Source organism: Saccoglossus kowalevskii, chromosome 8 (genome assembly GCF_978046115.1).
Source record: "Saccoglossus kowalevskii chromosome 8, keSacKowa6.1, whole genome shotgun sequence".
Lineage (NCBI taxonomy): Eukaryota > Metazoa > Hemichordata > Enteropneusta > Harrimaniidae > Saccoglossus > Saccoglossus kowalevskii.
In genome coordinates, this window is record NC_140648.1 from 41,087,109 (window position 1) to 41,111,146 (window position 24,038).

General features: G+C 34.3%; 1 protein-coding gene across 1 annotated transcript in view; it reads left to right on the forward strand.

Annotated features, from left to right (window-relative positions):
* LOC102803203 (voltage-dependent T-type calcium channel subunit alpha-1H-like) overlaps positions 1-24,038 on the forward strand; it is a 264,401-nt gene that overhangs the window by 20,728 nt on the left and 219,635 nt on the right. The window contains exons 3-5 of the mRNA XM_085502864.1: positions 6,135-6,232; positions 15,205-15,376; positions 17,225-17,516. Of these exons, the coding sequence (XP_085358990.1) occupies positions 6,135-6,232; positions 15,205-15,376; positions 17,225-17,516 (562 nt within the window). The remainder of the gene's footprint in view (positions 1-6,134; positions 6,233-15,204; positions 15,377-17,224; positions 17,517-24,038) is intronic.

The following is a 24,038-nucleotide window of genomic DNA, read 5'->3' on the forward strand; positions in this document are numbered from 1 at the left end:
ACCTAATTATTTACGTCTAATCAGCGGCATTTTACGATACAGATAGATTAATGGAGATGTCCGTATTTGTTGTTATCACAGTGGGTGACATCTGTGTTTTAAATTCAGACTAAGATCATCACGGTTATACATATACCAGTGCCTGGTGATTGTTTTTTTATGCGCGGTTACAATGGGTAGAGTTGTTTTTAATTCCAGCTGAGGTCACAAACCCAGGATTACATTTGGTGATTGACACTGTGACGCAATTTCCAACATTGAAAGCCATCAAATACCCCCCCCCCCCCATCTGTTTTAGGAAGTGTCCATAAATATTGTTTCGTCACATTGCTACATTTATTTTGTTATTGCACGTCATATTTAATTAAGGTAAGCATACTTAAATAAGGAAGATGGAAATGCATGTTATCAAAAGTAAAAACCCGTCCGTCTGTCCATGCATCCGTGCGGAGTCGTATTTCAGAATCTTTTGGATAAATTGCGTTCATTCTTTGCATGTGCCTAGTACTTTATGGTGGGACATATGCACATGCAGTGGTTTAGCGATTCAATTCAAAATGGCAGGCATCTTGTTTTTTTTTAAATGTGGTATCTTGGACATGCTTTGTCAGTTTTCATTCAAATTTGGCGCATACTTTATACAATGTTAGGATACATGTCCATGACAATTTGTTTCAAAATCGGATCAAGGATGGCCGATTGACAGCCGTCTGACTTTTTGGCTTTACTACTATATTTCAAAGATTTATGTACCATTTTCATTCGTATTTGGCACATACATCATACATGTTACTTTGTTTCATAATCAGATCAAAGATGGTCGAATAACAGCTGTTTTTATTTTTGGCCATATTACTATATCTCTGTCACCCATGTATCATTTTCATTGATATTTAGCATGTCATAAATGGATACATGTACATGTCAATTCAATTTGCAATTTGATCAAATATGGCTGACTGGTAGCCATCTTGTTTAAAATGTGTTAAATCTGTTTAAAATGTGATAACTTTGTGCTTTCACTTGTGATCTATGTTTTTCTTTGCTATGTCTTAAACAGGAACACGTGTTCGAATTTGTTGTAAATAAAAAATCTGTTGTATATGCCACTTTGGACTCAAGTTGCAGAGACACGCTCGCGACAACCCCTCCACTTCACTATCACAAGCACAAAGAGAACTTTCACAAATTTAACTGACTTGTTATAAATTTAGGGGATCTCCCACCACTCTGAAATTAAAGCATCGAGATGGCCTTCCAAACTGTATTTCGTTCTATGTCTGTAAATTTATTGTAAGTCATTTCTGCGTAAATAATCTTCACCTTCTTGAGTTTACTTGTCAAAAAACTCATACCAGAGGCAATTTCAAATGTTTCAGTTCTATTAGTCATTCGAAGATCATATTTTTTAGCGTACTGTAATTCGATCAATGTAAGTTGATGTCGACAAGTCAAAAATCTAGAAATTATTTTCAAAAGTTACACTAATGTCCTGTAGACGTGCTGTGATGTTACTAATCAGTGAAATACTAACAAGTCGGTAGGCTGGTTGGCGATCCGCTCTGCTCAAAAACAAGCAACATGTTTTGGGTTGTTTCCATAGTGTGACATAAACGTGAAGCTAACGCTGGTTTATAACTAAATGGGCCCATATACGAAGTTTGCAAAAAACATTCAGTCTTTAGAAGTCACTTAGTTTATTACTAGGACGTATTCTTTTGTTACATCATTTATTATTTCCAACTGTTTTGCGATAGTATTTTCTAGAATGAAGGCAGCATTTACAGTTCATTCAAAGTTCAGAGTTGCGTTGGGATTACGTTGATACAGTGTAACAATGTCGGCAACGGCGATCTCCTACCAGTAAGCAACGTAGCCAAAATAAAAAGCATGGTCATTTGAACACTGTTATTGCACAACCACAGTCAGCTGGCATCGGTGTCGCTGGGTGTATATGATAGAGGGAAGTTGAGCAACCAGTTTTTCGCCGATAAAAAAATAACTAAGGCAAAAACTCGCTGTTTTTCAGCATTTTTGTAATAAAGACATAATGTTCTACTTTCGCAGCCTAATTGCAGGTTTTTCGAAAAATGTTGAAAAAACACAAAAATTAGTAGAAATGTTCCTGTTTTGGGTGGATTATTGATAGAGAATAATGTCTTTGTTACAAAAATGCTGAAAAACCGCGAGTTTTTGCCTTAGTTATATTTTTATTGGCGAAAAACTGCGAACTCTGCAAATTTGGTTGCACAACTTTCCCTATCATATACACCCAGCGACACCAATGCCGGCTGACTTTGTACAAAACTGGTAGGAAGTAATACATTTGGGGCGAAAGTATTCAAAAATCAGTTTTTGGATGTTGCAATGGCAATGGTGGGCCAGGATTTGTTTCCAATTAGTGACGGTACGACCTACCTGTGAGCCGAGCCGAAAAAATCACAGAGTTAAAAGCCGTTGCTGGTGAAAAGTTACTCCAACTTTGGGGTCAAATTTCTCGGTAATGAAAAAAGATATCCAAAATTCAAATAGTAACTTTGTGCCCACACTCAAGCTGAGTAGAATGAGCTATGTCTGAAGTGTTTTATCCCAAATTTGTAGGAGGAAATACATTTGGCGCGAAGCTATCCAAAACTCAGTTTTTTTGGCTGTTGCTGTGGCAACGGTGGGCCAAAAATGTTTTTCAGATTTTTTCTAATAACTAGGGTGAAGGTGTGATCTACCTGCCAAGTTTGAAAGAAATCAGCCAAGCCCAAAAAATCACAAAAGAAATTGTATGTGAAAACACTGGAAATCACACACACACACACACACACACACACACACACATACTTGTATTGCAATATGTTCCGAGGACTCCATTGGATTAACTTTTAATATAGTTGAATTAACTTTTAATATAGTTGCGATATGAACTCGATTAAAACGCGTTCCTATATAGGGTTGCGTTTTAATTGGAGTTTAATTAAACTCAATTACAATGCAATACAATGGAGAATTGCATTTTAATTAAGTTTAATTAAACAAGAGTTGAATATCTCGTGACTGAACATAGAAATGTTTGCGAAGCTTAGGTTTAGTATCGGGGTAAGGTATGGTATAATTATATTAATATTAATATAACGTGAACCATACCTTCCCCCGATACTAAACCTAAGCTACGCAAAACGAATTAATAATCGAATTAACTATTAATATAAATTATGTTTTCCGAGGACTATGAAAAAGGTCCTCGGAAGGCGTGTATGTCCTCGGAAGTAGCTATATATCTGTATTTTTGTCCTCGCAACATATAGCAATCCAAGTACACACACACACACACACAGGCACACACAAAACAACAAAAGTGATTATAAGGGCAATCCTAGCGGAGCGAACACCAATTATCTGTGTATATCTAAGCCTACATTTCAAACTTATTTTATAAATGTTGGCAATACGATCACGGAATAATTCACGCACTTCAAACGTATTTGCATAAATGTCGCTACGTGCAACTTTGCACGACCATTGCGTAGTGTAAATCTATGAAGGTTGATCCGAACATATATGAAGGAAATTGTGGCCGATCCCGGCATTTATCTTGCGTAAATCAAAATGGTACTCTTAAAAACTTATGTATACACTGGCGACTTATGGTTACTTGAAATCAGACACACACACTTCTCATTCCATTGTTGGTCCACGGTTACTATTACATGTGAAAGTGAGCGTACTCTCTCATTACCAGACGCGTCCATCTTACAAGGTCATAGGGTTCAAACTGCATGAATATTTAATGAAATATGGTTGCGTCAGTTTTAACAAACGTCCTGCTCATGTGAATCCAGATTGAATTCTTTAACTTAGGTTAGACTTCTGAAACGAACTTGTATCAACTTCATGTTAAACTGAGCGTAGCTTTCATTAAATTACCAGAATTCCATTGTTTGGCTTGCGCACATCCAAGTGTACGCACATCTCATACGCTCAGTTTACAGTGCTCAACTACCACCGAGAGACTCATTTATATACCTCGACTTGGTGGATCTTTGTCCATTGTGTGGTTTTGGATTTCTATATAAGCATAGTAATTCATAGACTCTAATACCACATCCCACATACATATTCATCATAGTTGAAGCACTCTTGTATTTTAAAGACACATGCGATATGCATTTTGTAAAGGCTATTAATCTTTTAAATTTTGTCACCTTTCACTGCTGCATTATTTTTTGCATATTTTTGATCAGTTTCTGTAAGCAGTGTTTGTCTAAAATTAACAAAGAAATTACAATAAAATACATGTTGTGTATATTGTTCCTCTGTCTGTCTGTCTGTCTGTCTGTCTGTCTGTGTCTGTCTGTCTGTCTGTCTGTCTGTCTGTCTGTCTGTCTGTCTGTCTGTCTGTCTGTCTGTCTGTGTCTGTCTGCCCGTGTGTACGTGCGTGCCATTTCTCAGACTTTGACTAATCACATTCAAATTTATCTGTATGATGACTTGCATATGCACATCAATTTTCATTTGGTCAAATATGGCTGCTATATTTTCCCCTCAACTTTGCTAAATTCTGATTCTTGAAGGACTTGAAGCATTTTTCATTCATATTAGGTTACAGGTGCAGGTAATATTGATTTTTTTATTTTTACAAAAACGGTCGATTGGCAGTCATTTATGTCTGTCGATTCCTCGCTAATATAACATCTGATTCATTTGGAAGTTTGTCCACAATTACTAAACTCATAGATATTGTACAATTAAACTTGTCAAATTGACTAAAATCCTAAAATTGCAGTCTTGAATTGTTTCTCAGAGATGAACGGGTTGATTTCATTCAAATATATCAGGATCACATAAAAATTGCTGACTGGTGGCCATTTTTATTTTATTCATGCCCTTGCCAATTCCTCTAATAAATCACCTGATTCCGTTGACAATTTTGCTCACAAGTACTATTCTCATTTGTAATATTATAGGTTGTGTTTATTTGTGATTTGATTTCAGTTGTCAAATTGACTGATATTTTGTCTAAAATCCTAAAATTGTATTCTGTAAGTATGTCTGGAATCATTTTTCACAGATGAACAGGGATTTGAACTGGATCATACATACTAGGTTACAGCTGCATGTCATATATTTTTCTCAGATTAGAACAAAAATACATGTTTAATGAAAGATTTGTTTTATGGTGTCTATGCTAGTTTCTCTGTCTGTCTATGTTTCCATGTTTTGTCAGTCTATTCACTTGAAGTTATACTGCATTGAAATTGACATATAGATTATGCATGGAACCCTTTGGTAGACATGTATATGTACCTGTGATTTGTACTGAACAGTGAGATCAACCACCATAAAAATTAACATGGGTACTGTTCATTGTCAATGATTGGTTTTAATAATTTATCTAGTTCTTTAGCATGCCCTTTATATTATAGTGCATTTCTTCACATGTTGCCAGGTCCTACTGTGGTTAGGATACATGTATATCATTGTACTAATTCTAACTGACAACTAAGTGCCAAATGCTCCATCTTAATCTATCAACCCACCATACTCTATATTACAGTAACATATCACAGCAATAAAAGACCTCATTACCAATGCTGTATTCACATTGACAGCTAAACTGGGACTCTGCTGAAGCAATCATAGCTGAATCATTGAATTTATGAGTATAAACTAGGTGTCTGTTTGATTGACTATCTTGTATACTACATGTACATTGTATTATAACCCTTATTTTGCCAGCCTCACATACTATTACATTGACTTGACCAGATAAGGGATATACTTTGTGTTTGTCCAATCATTGCTTCGTGTGGTAAGTGCACTACTGTGATTGAGCAAACTTAAAGGTTGGTAGTGCACATACAACTTAAAGCATATGTGTAAAAGATGCATTGTTTATAGTAAAACTTAAAACAAGTATAGAACATTCTTGTAACTTAGTAAAGCTATTATCCATCAATCAAGTTTAATCAAATTTGAATATGCATGTAATGATGACCACTGTTCATCAAATGACTTTGTGATTGTTGAACTAACAGACTGTGCCAATTGTACTATATTTGTTGTGATGAATTAATACAATATACATGCGGTAGATAGAAAAGGAGAAAGTTCTTGATTTCTTTTTTCCATGATTTTCATTACAGGGCATTAGAGTACAGTTTAAATATGGAAAATGTAAGTTTATCAGCGATTCGAACTGTTAGAGTACTGCGACCACTTAGAGCAATTAACAGGATACCGAGTAAGTATGGTTTCCCTTTACAATAATAATAATAATATTATTATTATTTTATTGCTCTTTTGGAAATAACATTTCTATCAGTGTGCAATAATTAAGTGTTGAAATCTAAAATAGTTTAAAATGCAAACAAAGAGTCAGAATTTAGCTCACTTAGTTAGCTTTGACATTCCATGAAGAAATATTGTTCATTTCCATGTGTACAATATTCACATATTCTCATTTCTAGACATGTTTTGGGTTTGGTATGTCACCCTTTCTTTATTTCTAATGTATGACAAAATCACAGATCCCTGTAAAATAATATTTTGATGTTACACAAGGTACCTCAGATAGACTTTAGATTTGTTCATTTTCTAATGATATCTTCAGTTCTTTAATTGAAATGTGTATTGCAAACAGCAGAGCTATCTCAGCCGTGAGACTGCTTGTCCCCGTTCAGGCGTATTCTAAAAGGGGACTATTAATTCTTCTTTCTGGATTCTTTCCGTCCACTTCCCTTTATGTCTCTAACATTTCCTCAAAAATTCTGCAGCAGATATCAATGAAACATGGCAGGTTAATAAACAAGTCTCTGTTGAGTACGCATGTAATTTTTTTTTCCATATCTGAAAATCCTATGTGGGTCTTTTTCAAGATTTTCATTCAAAATTACCTCTCCCTACTGCAGTGACGAGCAACTGAGCATGCTCAGAATAAATTGATTCGGTTAGATTCAGATTTATGAATTCCTGATTTCAGATTCACAAGTTTTGCCAAATGTATTTGATTGGTATTGTATACTTTTCAGCTGATACCTTAACACGAGAATATGCAAAATATGCAAATTAGATCAATGTAGTTATTTGCTGCTATCTCTACCACCATGTCGATTTTATTCATATTTGATATTTGGTATGATTACAACTTGGCACGAGTAGATGTATTTTGACAATAATGACCACACCCTCCCAAAAATATGCAAATTAGATCAATGCTTTTATTTGCTCTTATCCCAGCAACCATTGGGCCAATTTAGTTCATATTTGGTAGGATTACACCTTGACACGAGTACAAATGTAGATGTGCTTCTGGCAGTAATGACCACACCCTCTCAAAAATATGCAAATTAGATCAATGCAGTTATTTGCTGATATCTTTACCACCATGTCGATTTTATTCATATTTGGTATGATTACACCTTGGCACGAGTAGATGTGCTTTTGGCAATAATGACCACACCCTCCCAAAAATATGCAAATTAGATCAATTCAGTTATTTGCTGCTATCTCTACCACCACAGTGTTGATTTTATTCATATTTGGTATGATTACACCTTGGCACGAGTAGATGTATTTTGACAATAATGACCACACCCTCCCAAAAATATGCAAATTAGATCAATGCTTTTATTTGCTCTTATCCCAGCAACCATTGGGCCAATTTAGTTCATATTTGGTAGGATTACACATTGATACGAGTAGATGTGCTTCTGACAGTAATGACCACACCCTCTCAAAAATATGCAAATTAGATCAATGCAGTTATTTGCTGATATCTCTACCACCATGTCGATTTTATTAATATTTGGTATGATTACACCTTGGCACGAGTAGATGTGCTTTTGGCAATAATGACCACGCCCTCCCAAAAATATGCAAATTAGATCAATGCAGTTATTTGCTGATATCTCTACTACCATGTCGATTTTATTCATATTTGGTAGAATCACACCTTGGCACGAGTAGATGTGTTGTCTGCAGGGAGACATCGGATCAACATTCACCTGTGATGGCTGTAAAACAATCATGTAATAAATTTTTTAGCTTGCATTTAGAGTTTTTAAAGTTTTTGGCTCAACGGACCATTGGATGTGTTTCTGTCCTGCGTCTGTCTGTCTGTCTATCTGTCTGTCTGTGCACGACTTCTTCTCAAATACCGCCAAACCGTTTGAGTCGTTTTTTGGTGTGTGGATGCCTTGATGAGTGTAGATGATAATTTGTTCATGAGAAGTTGATCTGCCGAAAATTATGCAAATTAGCCCCCCAAAGCTCTACTGTGGCAGTCTATAGTGAGAGCACCATCTATAGTATGGTGTTGGAATAACTTTGTTTATGAATAAGTCTGTGCGTCCCTGTGTGGGTCAGCATGGCGGTCTCCGTCTGTGTGGGCAGGTCGATTCTCCTGTTAAATCGACTGAATTCCTTCCAAAGACTGAACTAAAGTGATTATGGATGTTCTGGAATTCTTGGGACAGACGAAATCGTGTTTGCGTGTAATTTAATTAATGACTGGCAGAAGTCTTTTCCGAAAGTTGTGGTTGTGTGGATCGACCGCATAGTTGCAGTCTGCTGTTGCCTTTGTGTTGAATGAAACCGTGGTTGAACCAAGTATCCAGGTTCCTGTGAGTACAATCGTTGACATTTTGAGTTCTACACGCCAGTATTAACTGTTTTCAGTAGATCGACTTGACCAATTATGTTGTCCCGTCGAGATTTCAACTAAAGTAAAGACTGTTCTTCGTTGTGAAAAAGTCCCGCCATTCGTATCACATGACTTTCTGTTGTGGACATCTAGTCGTACTGACTTGTTTATCGTCTCAGACATCTACCAAACTTTGATTCGTGTGACATTCAGCATCAAGTAGAAAGTGCATAAATTGACTGACATTTTACTGTTGTGCATTTCCCGGATCTATGTTGTGATCAAACGTATTATTACCTTGCCTGTACCATTAAAGATGGAAGGGAAAGGTATATTAAGAGACAAATTTTGTCCGGCATTGTCGTCGTCGTTGTTAATAATTGTTATTGTGTGCATAATAACTTTCCTAATTCTATTCCAAACTTTATCAAACTTGGTCACCTTATTCATCAGTATAAAGTCTTCCCTGAGTTTGAACAACAGATTTCCTGTATGAAAATATGCAAAAATTGAGAAAATCTGATAAAATAGTTTGACTGTTTCTACTTGACTGATCACTGGTGATACACATCAAAGGTCACTGATCTCAGTGGAAATATGCATTGTTGTATGTGTTCAATGAAGCAAATGATTTATCTTGTAATAATATCCTTGGTAATGTATCTCAGAATCCCATACTGGGTTTCAAAACCAACTCATGGAGAAATTGCACAGTCTGATACACATTTGCAAACCTACCAATAAAATCTTTACAGAAAACAAGATGTCAGAAAATCAATATAAGCACTGCTATGAACTGGGTGCCAAACTTTGATCAAGATCTGAAGCTAATAGAAAATCTGTTTAGTCAAAAGTTATCAAATCAAAAACAATACATAAAAAATACATTAAAAGCAAAACATTTCATCCACATTTTAAAAAGAAAATTATTCTAAAATATATGTATTCTGTATTTGACAAACAGTTCATTCGACAAATGAAAACTCACAGGAATATGTTTCAGCTATTAGAACAGAATGATAGAGTTTTTATAATACTAGTTTAAAAATGCACTTCAAAGATTGCAGTGTTTGAAGATGTAGATTCTCAGGAGGCAACAGTACTGTTGAAAAGTATACATGTACAAGTGCCTCTTGTTTCTGATTTTAGAAATAAATTTAACTTAATACAGTTAATACAGTAGTCACACAATGAGGCAGTTCATATTTGTCTCAGTGAATCATTAATTTTTGACAGACACCAGTGCAAAATACTAGGGCAAAGGCCTTCAAGATTTTCTGTTATCTTGCATGTTTTATGAATCTATTCACATCTAAATGCAGCACTTTTTTTTTGCAATGAGACATTTGTTTTTATGCTAAAATATCTGAATTACTTTGAATAAAGCTGGAAATTATGTCTCTTAAAATAATTAAACAAATAAGGCACCATTGTTTTTGTAAGATATTTACATCTTTTAAGGACATTCGGTAGACTGATTCCCCACTGTTGTTTCAACCCCAAAACTTGTTTGTATTCAAAATTAATTATGACAATGCATATTTATATTGAAACAAACTATGATAAAGGGAATTATATTATATAACAAAGGGCAAATTCACCAGAGTTCAACTATGTTTTTCTATAATGTTAGTCTGCATTTAGTGTAATTCGCCTGCACTGGCATTGCGTAACCTTATCAAGCCAGTGTGTAGTTTGCATTTTGCATGATATTTCCATACCGATAATTATTTTGTGTCGTATACATTTATTTAGTCTAGAGTACTTTACCTGGATTGTGTATTTTACTATACATACATATTGTGACTACCATTCTGGTGAGTGATATTACTGAATACTTACCTTAAATTGTGTCATTTTGGTATTCACTTAAACCAAACTATTTCTCAGGTATCATATTGTTGTTATAGTTGATACTTGTAGTGTTACATGCATAATTTGGAATTTTGTCCTGCTTTGCATGTTTAAAACATTTTGTATTTTGGATGTCTTTAGTATTCAGTAGTTGAACTCAAGCGTTATTTTATTATTGAATACTTAACTATTTTCTGTTGATATAAACCTGTGAATATACTATTTCAGTAATCGTGTAGGAATTTTTTGTACTTCCCTACTGTTACGGCATTGTAGATGACTGCATTGGTTGTGTATTATTTGAGCACACAATTTGCATTACGATAGTCTTAGTATTTTACAGTTAAGCTAATGTACATGTATATGTATGTTGTATTTAGTACATCTTTGTTACCGTAAGACTAGATAAGTAATCTTTTCAATTATAGTAACTTTAAAGTATTTTCTTTTTATTTTACCAAGTACCTGTATTTAATATCCAAGTGCTAATCTCTGTTGTTACTAGCATATACTTCTATGTATCTAGTGAATACTCAGGCATTCACAGCCTTAGCATATACTTCTATGTATCTAGTGAATACTCAGGCATTCACAGCCTTAGCATATACTTCTATGTATCTAGTGAATACTCAGGCATTCACAGCCTTAGCATATACTTCTATATATCTAGTGAATACTCAGGCATTCACAGCCTTAGCATATACTTCTATGTATCTAGTGAATACTCAGGCATTCACAGCCTTAGCATATACTTCTATATATCTAGTGAATACTCAGGCATTCACAGCCTTAGCATATACTTCTATGTATCTAGTGAATACTCAGGCATTCGCAGCCTTAGCATATACTTCTATGTATCTAGTGAATACTCAGGCATTCACAGCCTTAGCATATACTTCTATATATCTAGTGAATACTCAGGCATTCACAGCCTTAGTACCTATTACGTAGTATCTATCAGCACTTAGTGTTTCTAGTTAGTAAATACTGTTTTGTGTATGTGGTAGCCATTTGTATTGAGTAAGTTAGGATTACTGCGTATACCATACATTCTCTTCAGTACTGTGTATTGATGTTTTGGCCTATATGGTTGTAGCAGTTAGTGGCATTATACAGTACTGTGCATAGATATTCCTGTTAGTAACAACGTAATGAGTAGTATCTTGTAATACATTTTGATAGCACATTACAGAACTTGTAATTGTATTTTCTACTTTTTATTGAGACTTTTATTGAGAAATAACTGCGTTACATGACACATTACTGTGTATTACTGTATCCACGTAGAGTTCATTACGATTGTGTTTCGGTTTGTATATGTTTATACAACATTCTAACTTTACATGAAACACTGTATTTTGTTACCGAACCCGAGTCCCCACGACCGCATTTAGCCCACTGCCCCGATATATTACTTGTATCTTACCGTTACTGTGTGTGTAGCTTACACTACTATGACACTAAGTGGTCTACAGTGCTGATATTGATAGTGCATGTGCCTTGGGTTGTCCTCTATCAGTTTTGTTAATTGGGTAAGGAAATTTTCAATTTCCTAATTTTGGCGAATATTTTAATATGGTAATTTTTGGTCAAAAATTCTATTTTAATCTTCTTCTTCAAAACCGGTAACCTGAATGCTTTGATATTTGGTGTGTATGTAAATTGTGTTGACATCTACTAGATTTGTTCATCCCATGGCCATATCTTTAATTCTCTAATTTTGGCAAATATTTTTGTCATTTTTGGTTAAAAATGGAATTTCAACTAATCACTATTTCCAATGCTTTCAATTGGTGTTAGGCATACATGTGTTTATTACTCCATTGACAACTTTGTGTGGTTGTTTGGCGATATTTCATTTAAAAGTACAAATTTAAATGAAAAGTTGTGGCATATACAGCACTAATCTTTTGTACAAGAGCAACAGGCCATCATTGGCCTATTTTTTTATTTCCGCTCTTGACGAAGTATTATTGATTGTCCGTCGCCGTTGTCGCCGTCATCGTCGTCGTCAACTTGACATTTTCGACTTCTTAAAAACCACAAACTGTATAGCTGTGAAACTTTCTAGGAAGGTACCTTGGGTGGTTCTCTCTCAGATTTGTTCATTTCGTGTGGATATGTTCAATTGTCTTATTTATAGCGAATATTTTTGTTATTTTTGACCAAAAATTCTATTTTCAACTTCTTATTAAAAACTGCAGGTTCAATTGCTTTGTCAAGGTGGTGATAGGACAGGACGTTCTGTATAAATTGAAGTTTGTAAAACATTTTCTGGGCCACCCAACTCTTCCAAAATAAGATAAGCAGTACCAAAAAAAAATAGTACATGTATGAAAAAAAGATTGAGCGAGTGTATGTGTTATTAGTTTTATTACAAATTACAATTGGCATGAAAGAACTAATACATAATTTGTTTACAAAACTTGACAAGCTCTGTCTGTGGTACATTTGTAACTATCATTTCGAGAAGAGAATACAAGTACTTTTTTTTTTTTTTCAATCCTGCATTTCATTTATACTCCTATAATTCAACCACTCAAAATATGCCACTGTGTTCAACCACTCCCAAAATCAATTATTTTTTCATAGTCGAAATGCTAGAAGAATACAAAACCATTGTTCATTGATCAACACAGCATTATACATAGGGCTGATATTGAATCACAGAGAGTAAAAACTTGTGATACTAATCTCTGGAATCACTCAGATTGGTACATATGTAGTCTGAAAGGCGATTATTAATTCTTATTTCAATTTCCCGTTTGTGACGTCTCTAACATTTTCTCAGAAATCCTGCAGCAGATATAGATAAAACTTGGCAGGTTGATGAACCCCGTTTTCCAGATCTGAAAATCCTGTCTTTTTCAAGTTTTTTAGTCTTCGTTCGGACAAAGTCCGAAAACGGGGACTTATAATTCAGTCTCCGTCTGTGCATCTGTGCGTCCGTCCAGAGTCGTATCTCAGAATCCTGTGGACCGATTTTGTTCATTCTTTGCATGTGCCCAGTACTTTATGTAGGACATATGCACATGCAGTGGTTTAGTGATTCGATTAAAAATGACCGACTGGCAGCCATCTTGCTTTTTGACAATGTTGTATTTTGGACATGCTTTGTCAGTTGTCATTCAAACTTGGTACATAGATTATACATGTTAGGATACATGTCCATGACGATTTATTTCACAATTGGATCAAAGATGGTCGACTGGCAGGCATCTTGTTTTTTTGTTTGTCAGTTTTCATTCAAATTTGGCACATACATGTACTTTATATATGTTAGGATGCATGTCCATGACAATTTGTTTCGAAATCTGGTCAAGGATGGCCGATTGACAGCCATCTGACTTTTTGGCTTTACTACTATATTTCCACAATTTATGTATCATTTTCATTCGTATTTGGCACATACATTATACATGTCAGTGTGTTTCATAATCAGATCAAAGATGGCCGAATAACGGCTGTTTTTATTTTTGGCCATATTACTACTACACAGAACACGTGTTTTGATGTAAATAAACAATCTGTTGTATATGCCACTTGGAACTCAAGTTCCAAGGACACGCTCATGACAACCCCTTCGATCTAATATGACGAGCACAACTTTCAAAAATTTAACGGGGACTGTGTCATTTTCAATGACTTGTTCATCCTAAATTACCTTTCCCTACTGCACTGACAGAGCAACTGAGCATGCTCAGAATAAATAATTAGCTTAGATTGTAATGCTAAGATTTTTAGTGATGTCATGACCTTGATCTGAATCAGTGACAGATGGGTCGTACCATTACCAATCTCACAGGGTTTGACACATTGGGCCATTCCAGTTTATATCTGCACCCCCTGTTGATGAGCTTGTGTGTTTACTTCATACAGGGTATAATTTCCATGGGTGTATAAGTCATACAAAGTTTTATTTCCAAATCACCATTCACCATACAGTAATGGAAATCCAAAACTATAGTTCCTACTTATGGTGTTTGTCACACGCAACGTAATATTACCGTAATTGGTATAGTACAGGTGTGATGGTTCAAATACCAAAATGGCAACAGTAACAGAAAGACTTCCCTGGCGGTGATGATAAAATACGAACACGGAGCCAACAGATGAGGTTTCAAGTGGTACTGGTTTTATTATACTCTGCAAACATCAAGTACAATAACGCGGTAAAACTCCACTACTCCAATAACTAGATACTTAAACTCCAATACAATTCAATGAGATCTCCAATCTGATCTCAGTGCTGAACAACTCCCCTATATATACCCCCACTGTCTATAAATAGACCATTACATCAGCATACATAATGAGTCTGGAACTTACTGCAGATATAAACTGGAATGGCCCATTGCAATTAAAGAACAGAAGATATCATTAGAAAATGAACAATCCAAACCAAAAGATCGTACAACAACATCGGCAAATCTCTTCTGTGCTGCATTCAATAATATTAACATATTTAAATGAGCTATGGTAATTTGAACATGTTGGCATTAGTTAATTAGCGATTTGACCTCTCAGGTTAAACTCACCGTCCCAGGTCAAAACATGGTGGTTATTCATTTCCACAGCATCGAGTGCTTAAAATGTGACCGGGATCATTCGCTCACGATGAAATAATGATCGAACGATAATCTCATTTATATGCTCTTCTTAATTTCCACGTTCTCTTGAAATCATTGTTTAACTTGTACATTTTTTTTGTTTTTCAGGTATGCGTATATTAGTGATGCTGCTTCTTGACACGTTACCCATGTTGGGTAACGTTTTGCTACTTTGTTTTTTTGTATTCTTTATCTTTGGAATCATTGGTGTACAGCTTTGGGCAGGATTGTTGCGCAATAGATGTTTTCTAGAATTGCCAGTGAATGTCTCAAGACCAGGGTGAGTGCGTTGTATATATAAATACAGTTCTTTGTTGTTTTGTCTGATTTGATGCTATAACCATTCAAAAATTGCATAATTTGGTATTCTAGCTTTGACCAATTCATCTGGTTATCGAATTATAGCTCATCGCTTTGCAATCTGATCTGCACAAACATTTTGTACAGTAGTTCTTAGTAGCATCTAATGTAATTGTTGCTGATCAATTATGGTACTTGGATAAGTTCTTCAAATGTGTTTTTTCCTTGCCAGTAATGATGATGAAGTGATCTGTTTTTTACTCTGCAAGAGGAAATATGAACAAAAAGTGATAAATGAGATTCCAAATAAAATTAAACACAACAGTATATATAGTAATATATCTGAAACAACACTGACTAACTTTAGGAACATTACAGCTCATTTTAATGAGTTTTTAGCTCCACTGTCGACTCTGTCAAGCAGAGCTTATCATATGAGTGATTGTTCATCGTCGTCTGTCGTCTGTTTCAATGTTTTACTTTTTAGCTCCGCTGTCGACTTTGTCGAGCGGAGCTTATCATATGAGTGATTGTCCGTCGTCGTCCGTCGTCGTCGTCCGCCGTCGTCGTCGTTGTTACTTTTTCAACTTCTTCTTGAAAACTACAAGCCTGAATGCTTTGATACTTGGTGTATATGTACCTTGGGTAGACCTCTCTTAGGTTTGTTCATTTCATGTTGATATCTTCAATTTTCTAATTTTGGTGAATATTTTTGTCATTTTTGGTAAAAAGTGATATTTTCGACTTCTTGTTAAAAACCGCAAGTCCAATTGCTTTGATACTACATATATAGGTACTACATGTGGACCTCTCTCAGATTTGTTCATTTCGTGATGATATCTTCAATTCTCAAATTTTGGTGAATATTTTTGTTATTTTTGGTAAAAAGTGATATTTTAGACTTCTTGTTGAAAACCACAGGTGCAATTGCTTTGATATTACATATATAGGTACTACATGTGGATCGCTCTCAGATTTGTTCATTTTGTAATGATATCTTTAATTCTCTAATTTTGGTGAATATTTTTGTCATTTTTGGTAAAAAGTGATATTTTTGACTTCTTGTTAAAAACCGCAAGTTCAATTGCTTTGATATTACATATATATGTACTACATGTGAACCTCTCTCAGATTTGTTAATTTCGTGGTGATATTTTCAATTATCTAATTTTTATGATTGTTTTTGTCATTTTTGGTAAAAAGTGATATTTTCTTCTTGTTAAAAACCACAATCATTTATGGTCAAAAATGATATTTTTGAATTCTTGTTGAAAACACCAAGTCCCATTGCATTGATACTATACATATTGTTCATTTTCTAATGATATCTTCAGTTCTTTAATTGAGATGTGCATTGCCAACAGCGGAGCTATTTCAGCCGACAGGCTGCTTGTTTAAAAATGTGGTATCTTGGACAGGATTTGTTGTTTTTCGAATTTGATACAAATATTATACATGTCGAGATACCATGATGTCCATGATGTTTCCTTTTGTGTTTTGTATCCTTTGTACCTGGCGCCTGTACAAATGAAATTCAGTTAGGATAAAAAAAATACATGAATAGCATATCCTATTTAATTTCTGACCATATATTCTGATTTTAGAAGAGTCATTTAATACTACTAATTTCTGTTGATACTAGACCAGCTAATTATTCACTCTCAATTGTTAATTATGTTTTTGGTACATATTACTTTATTTTTGGTATGAATAACATTTCCTCTAATTCCAATGGGGACTATGACATAATAATCATGTGGTTGGTGAACAGAGTGCTTCCATTGTCTTACTGTGTTCTCCTCTTCCTTGTTTCTGCTAAATATGATAGGTATGTACCTGATTTTTATAAGCCATCACCAGAAATGGAGTATATATGTACGATGCCCAATGATGCAGGAATGTTGCACTGTACTTCTGACTTGCCGAATTACAGGATTGGAAGCACAATATGCAATGAGTCAGCAGAGGCTGGGCTGAATTATACTGACCCTGGTTACAATGTATCATCATGTATCAACTGGAATAAATACTATACTACATGTGACTATAGTGCTTACAATCCTTTTATGGGAGCAATTAACTTTGATAATATTTTGTATGCCTGGGTGGCCATTTTTCAGGTACGTAGTTTGTTCCTATAATCCCTTTATGTTTCATGGTAAAATACATGTATGTAGCTTTTCTCTCTCTTTTCTTGTCATCACTCAACTGAATAGCTAGTAATTTTTAATTTTTCTGAGATGTCAAGTACTACTAATCAGCCAGTGGGCAAACCTGCTCCTAAACAAATAGTGATCATATTAATGTAAACAATGAAAGCAAACAAACCAGCTGGCAGTAGTGTTTTTGTTTACATTTAAAAAAGTGCATTTTTCTGTTAGTTCTCGTGGTAGCAAAATAAAAATTACATTGTTTGATTATGGGCTACAAGTACATACAAAATATATGAGGATAGGGTTCAAATTAGGTAGGTCAAAGTCCACAACAAAATAAAATTCTCAGCAACTAGTTTCAGCTGCTGAGAACTGAGAAGCTGCAGAAATATGCGAATACAACCAAAATGTAGAGAATCTACTTGTTAAAATGAGTGCCAAAAATTGTGTTTATACCCCCATTTCTTGAGTCAGTAGGTGTAAAACAGTGTACTAGGGTCTCTCACAACTGACCCATGACCTTTTAAGGTCATTATTCACTGACTTTGAATTTGGCATTAAATTATTCAATCCAATTTTGTATTTCTTCAAGGTCCATGCATTTACCAGATTCTGCCGTAAATTCGCCCATCCGAAAAATCCAACTTCAACGCTGGCAGTTGGGCCACCCAAGATAAAAGAAACTATTGCAGATGCTATTCTAAATTTTGATACATTTTTTTCTTGCTGAATTAAAAAGTAGACCGCCTAAAATTCCATTACAATGTCAAACCTGGTATGTCAAATATATTATTACCTTGCCCGTACCATCAAAAATTTGTGTCTGTCATTGTTGTCGTCGTCGTTGTTGTCGTCGTTAATAATTGTTATTGTGTGCACAATAACTTTACTAATTCTATTCCAAACTTCATCAAACTTGGTCACCTTATTCATCAGTTTAAAGTCTTCCCTGAGTTTGAACAACAGATGTCCTGTATGAAAATATGCGAAAATTGAGAAAATCTGATAAAATATTTTGACTGTTTCTACTTGACTGATCACTGGTGATACGCATCGAAAGACACTGATCTCAGTGGAAATATGCATTGTTCAATGAAGCAAAATATTTATATTGAAATACTATCCTTGGTAATGTACCCCCCACATCCCATGGAAATACCATACTGGGTTTCAAAACCAACTCATGGGGAGAGTTGTTTCACAGTCCGATACACATTTGCAAACCTACCAATAAAATCTTTACAGAAAACAAGATGTCAGAAAATCAATATAAGCACTCCTATGAACTGGGTGCCAAACTTTGATCAAGATCGGAAGCTAATAGAAAATCTTTTTAGTACAAAGTTATCAAATTAAAAACAATGCATAAAAAATACATAAAAAGCAAAACGTTGCATCCACATTTTGAAAGGAAAATTGTACTAAAATATATGTATTCTGTATTTGACAAACAGTTCATTCGACAAATGAAAATTCACAGAAATTAGTTTCAGCTATTAGAACAGAATGATAGAGCTTTTATAATACTAATTTAAAAACGCACTTCAAAAACAAAGATGGCAGTGTTTAAAGATGTAGATTCTCAGGAGGCCACAGTACTGTTGACTTTTTTCTCCACTTCTCTCCAACTAACTATTTAAGTTGATTTGCATACAAAGCAGAGCTTGCAACATGATAGCTATTCATAAAGGGTTTTTTTTTTTTTTTACTTTTCATATAATACAGTAGTCACACAATGAATATAATAAGGCAGTTCATATTTGTCTCAGTGAATCATCGTTTTTATACTAAAATATCTGATTTACTTTGAATAAAGCTGGAAATTATGTCCCTTAAAATAATTAAACAAATTAGGCACCATTGTTTTTGTAAGATATTTACATCTATCAAGGACATTTGGTAGACTGATTCCCCACTGTTGGTTCAACCCCAAAACTTGTTTGTATTCAAAATTAATTATGACAATGCATATTTATATTGAAACTATGATGAGGGGAATAATATTATATAACAAAGGGCAAGGTCACCAGAGTTCAACTATTTTATTGTTTTAAAAACCCAAACTGCTGTTTAACTACCCAGGGCGAATTTACTACAGTTTTTTTTTTTATTACCATGTTTTGATTACCATATCTTTTCTTAAAATAACATTCCATATTAATAAAACTCATACACAGTGTATATCAGGTTCAAAGTGTTTATTTACATTAAAATATCCGAAAATTTAAAATGCAAATTTCAATATAGTTACTAAATTAACAAATTATTCTAAATCGTTCTACCTCAAAGCTGTTTGTTCTGTCTTGATATTATAGTTCATCACTTCATCATCAACAATTAATGCGTTTCTATAATAAACAAAAACAAAATAGAAATTCTACATGTATATAGTGAGCAATTTTGTTTCAATTTTTATGGCAATTTAAAAGGAACCAATAAAGTATCCTATTATGTACTAGTACTGTAAAATGACTAATTTTCACTGGGTTTAAATTTCACTGATTTAGCATTTCAGACGTATTCCACAGTTTTGTCATTTAGACAATGTGTTCTTATTCTTTATTTTACATATTCACTAGACTTTAATTTAGCACATTTCCCAGTCAGTGAAATACATTTTACAAATTCTATAAAAGCTAATAATTATACATATACTACATGTAACTAAATATTTAATCCTGGAATGTTCAATGAACAAGTGGAAATATATTGAAAATATAGTAGAGTACTATCTATAGTTTACATCGCAAAGTAATATATAAATAATGTAGTACTATGTTTGATGTCAATACAATTGAAGAAACATCAATACTTGTGACAAATACGTTAACAGGTTTCATTTCACGACGACCTCAGGCTCATAACACTGGAAAGTGCCCAAGAAATATAACTTATCATAAAACGGCATCACAGTGATTAAAATTCTAGTTTTAAAATGTTCAAATACTATAATATCTTGATTTTTCTCAACTTACCTTGGAAATAATAAAAGTTTTCCGCCACAGGTCAATTACACGCAAGCGCAGCGACGCCATTTTGAACTCGTACGATGCCAAAAAAATTAACACACCCTATATCAATAGTATGTACGTGAATTCTTGTCTAGTTATTTGGGGGATTCAGTTTATGAGTAATCCTAATACATGGTAACTGCAGAATGATTTTAATACTTGTTTTTATAAAACTCACAGCATAATGAAAAATATGTACATGGACGAGGACATCCTATAGGTCAACTTATTTGATCTAGAAAAATCATGTTTATTTCATTAGCTCCGCTGTCGGCAAAGTCAACACAGCGGAGCTGTTCATATTACTGATTGCCCGTCGTCGTCGTCCGTCGGTTTCCGTCGTCGTCCGTCGGTTTCCGTCGTCGTAAACTTTACAATTTCAACTTCTCTAATTTTGCTAAATATTTTTGTCATTTTGGGTAAAAAGTGATATTTTCGACTTCTTGTTGAAAACCTCAAGTCCGATTGTTTTTATATTACATATATAGGTACTACATGTGGACCTCTTTCAGACTTGTTAATTTCGTGGTGATATCTTCAATTACCTAATTTTGATGATTATTTTTGTCATTTTTGGTGAAAAGTGATATTTTTGAATTCTTGTTGAAAACAGCAAGTCTGATTTTTTTGATACTATACATATTGTTCATTTTCTAATGATATCTTCTGTTCTTTAATTGAAATGTGCATTGCTAACAGCGGAGCTATCTCAGCCAACTGGCTGCTTGTTTCTTCTCTCCGTTCAATGATCTCGCTTACAATTTTTTGAGAATCACACAAATCTAATGGAAAAGAAAAGAATTACCGGTAATTTTATATTTTTTTTCGCCCTCCTCAAAAAAAATTACTTATAAAAAGTCAATAAACAAGGAATAAAAAAAGTCGGGCCTAAAAAGTATCGTGGTTCTGAAATTGTTATAGCCATATGACCTTCAGTCATTGAGTTATCGTGATCTGAATTTTACGTTTTCATTGAGTTGGCTCTTGTGTAACGGTTGTTAAATTCTAGATAAAAACTAATTAAAACCTTATTTGCATACAGGCTGCTGGTGGCTGTAATCAAATGTCACTGATACTATTAGAGTTGTAGTCTGCATATTCATTACCTGATTTGCTCAATAAAGACATTTATAATTATATCAATAACCTTTACAATTAAACTATGTACATAGCTGCTGTATGATAAATAGCAGACAAACATTTTCTTCACATTGTGCTTCCTAAAGATCATAGCCATATGCTAATATACTGCTTGTTAAAAGTGTATTCTTCAATTTGTAATTAAGGTTACAAATATTGTCTATTTCTACATCATAAACCTCCAGCACTCACATCACATAGTTCATTCTAAGATTCTGTTGAATATTTGATTATCTTAAAACTTGAAAGTCTTATCAATCACTAAAAAATATCATCCAAGTTCAATTTTTGGTGTGACTAGATGTTTTTCAAGATATATTGCTAAAATAACACATTTGTTAGACATGGAAGTAAGTGCAGGGAATTAAGACATTTTTTGTACGAGTACTAGTTTTACTTTCTTTCTCATTTTCAAGTTATCTCTCACATTGTCTCTGAGACTCTGCAGCAGATGTCAATGAAACTTGGCAGGTTGATTAACAAGTCTGTGTTACATATGCACGTAATTTTTTTTTGAAGATCTGAAAATCCTAAGTGGTTCTTTTTCAAGATTTCTTCCAAAATTACCTCTCTACTACAATGATTGATTCTGTTGAATTCAGATTCATGAATTCCTGATTTCTGATTCACAAGTTTTTCCAAATGTATTTGATCGGTAGTGTATACTTTTCAGAAATCAGAACCTCAGAACTAATTTCTCAGAACCCAATTTCAAAATAGCTTCCTTATCATCGGAAGTCATCTTTTAAGTTATTATTAATATGACCACACCCTACCCAAAACATATGCAAATTAGCTAAATCCAGTTATTTCCTTTGATCTCAGTAACCATTGTGACAATTTTGGTATGATTACACCTTGACACGAGTAGATGCGCTTCTAACAGTAATGACCACACCCTCCCAAAATATGCAAATTAGATCAATGCAGTTATTTGCTGATATCTCTACCACCACAGTGTCGATTTTATTTATATTTGGTATGATTACACCTAGACACGAGTAGATGAGCTTCTGACAGTAATGACCACCACACCCTCCCAAAATATGCAAATTAGATCAATGCAGTTATTTGCTGATATCTCTACCACCACAGTGTCGATTTTATTTATATTTGGTATGATTACACCTAGACACGAGTAGACGTGCTTCTAACAGTAATGAACACATCCTCCCAAAATATACAAATTAGATCTATGCCGTTATTTGCTGCTATCTCTCCCACCACCATGTTGATTTTATTCATATTTGGTATGATTACACCTTGACACGAGTATACATGTATGTGCTTTTGGCAATAATGACCACACCCTCCCAAAAATATGCAAATTAGATCAATGCAGTTATTTGCTCTTCTCCTAGCAACCATTGGGCCACCACCGTGTTGATTTTATTCATATTTGGTGTGATTACACCTTGACACGAGTAGATGTGCTTTTGGCAGTAATGACCATGGCCTTCCAAAAATATGCAAATTAGATCAATGCAGTTATTTGCTCGTATCCCAGCAACCATTGGGCCACCACCGTGTCGATTTTATTCATATTTGGTATGATTATACCTTGACACTAGTAGATGTGCTTCTAACAGTAGTGACCACGCCCTCCCAAAAATATGCAAATTAGATCAATGCAGTTCTTTGCTGCTATCTCCACCACCATGGTGTCGATTTTATTCATATTTGGTTTGATTACACCTTGGCTCAAGTAGATGTGCTTTTTGCACTAATGACCACACCCTCCCAAAATTATTTCATTTTTGATTTGACCCAGCTCCTGGTAATATACTAAGACCTTGATTACCAAAGAAGGTTCACTCAGATTTATGAATGCAGTTTCTTGAGCAAATATACATGTATGACAAATAGTTTTGTTGCACTTGTGTACTCTGAGATTCTGAACATGGGTCAGTGGAAGTTTTTAGTTGTCAGTACAAAACTAGATTATGGGAAATCACTTCATGATGAGTTGTACCCACATAGAGTGCATATTCATTCACCTGTTTGCAGATGTTCCTTGTACTACTTTATAATCAAGTAATGGGGAGTGTGACATTCATGTCTTGTAATTGATATTTGTTAATCTGATAATTTTCAAAATGAGAATAAATTTGATTTTAGAAGAAAATTGAAAACCCCAACTTTATATTTCACTCACTAATCCTATGATAATTGGTTTTATACATGTACCAATATCCTGATTATACTTTATGCAAATGAAAATAATTTAGGTTGGTATGTTTCTAATGATATTTTCAGAAATGTTCAATATAGTGGAATGAGCAGCTATTATGTCATATCTACTACTCACATCACTCTTTTTTTCCCACATCTTCTTTCT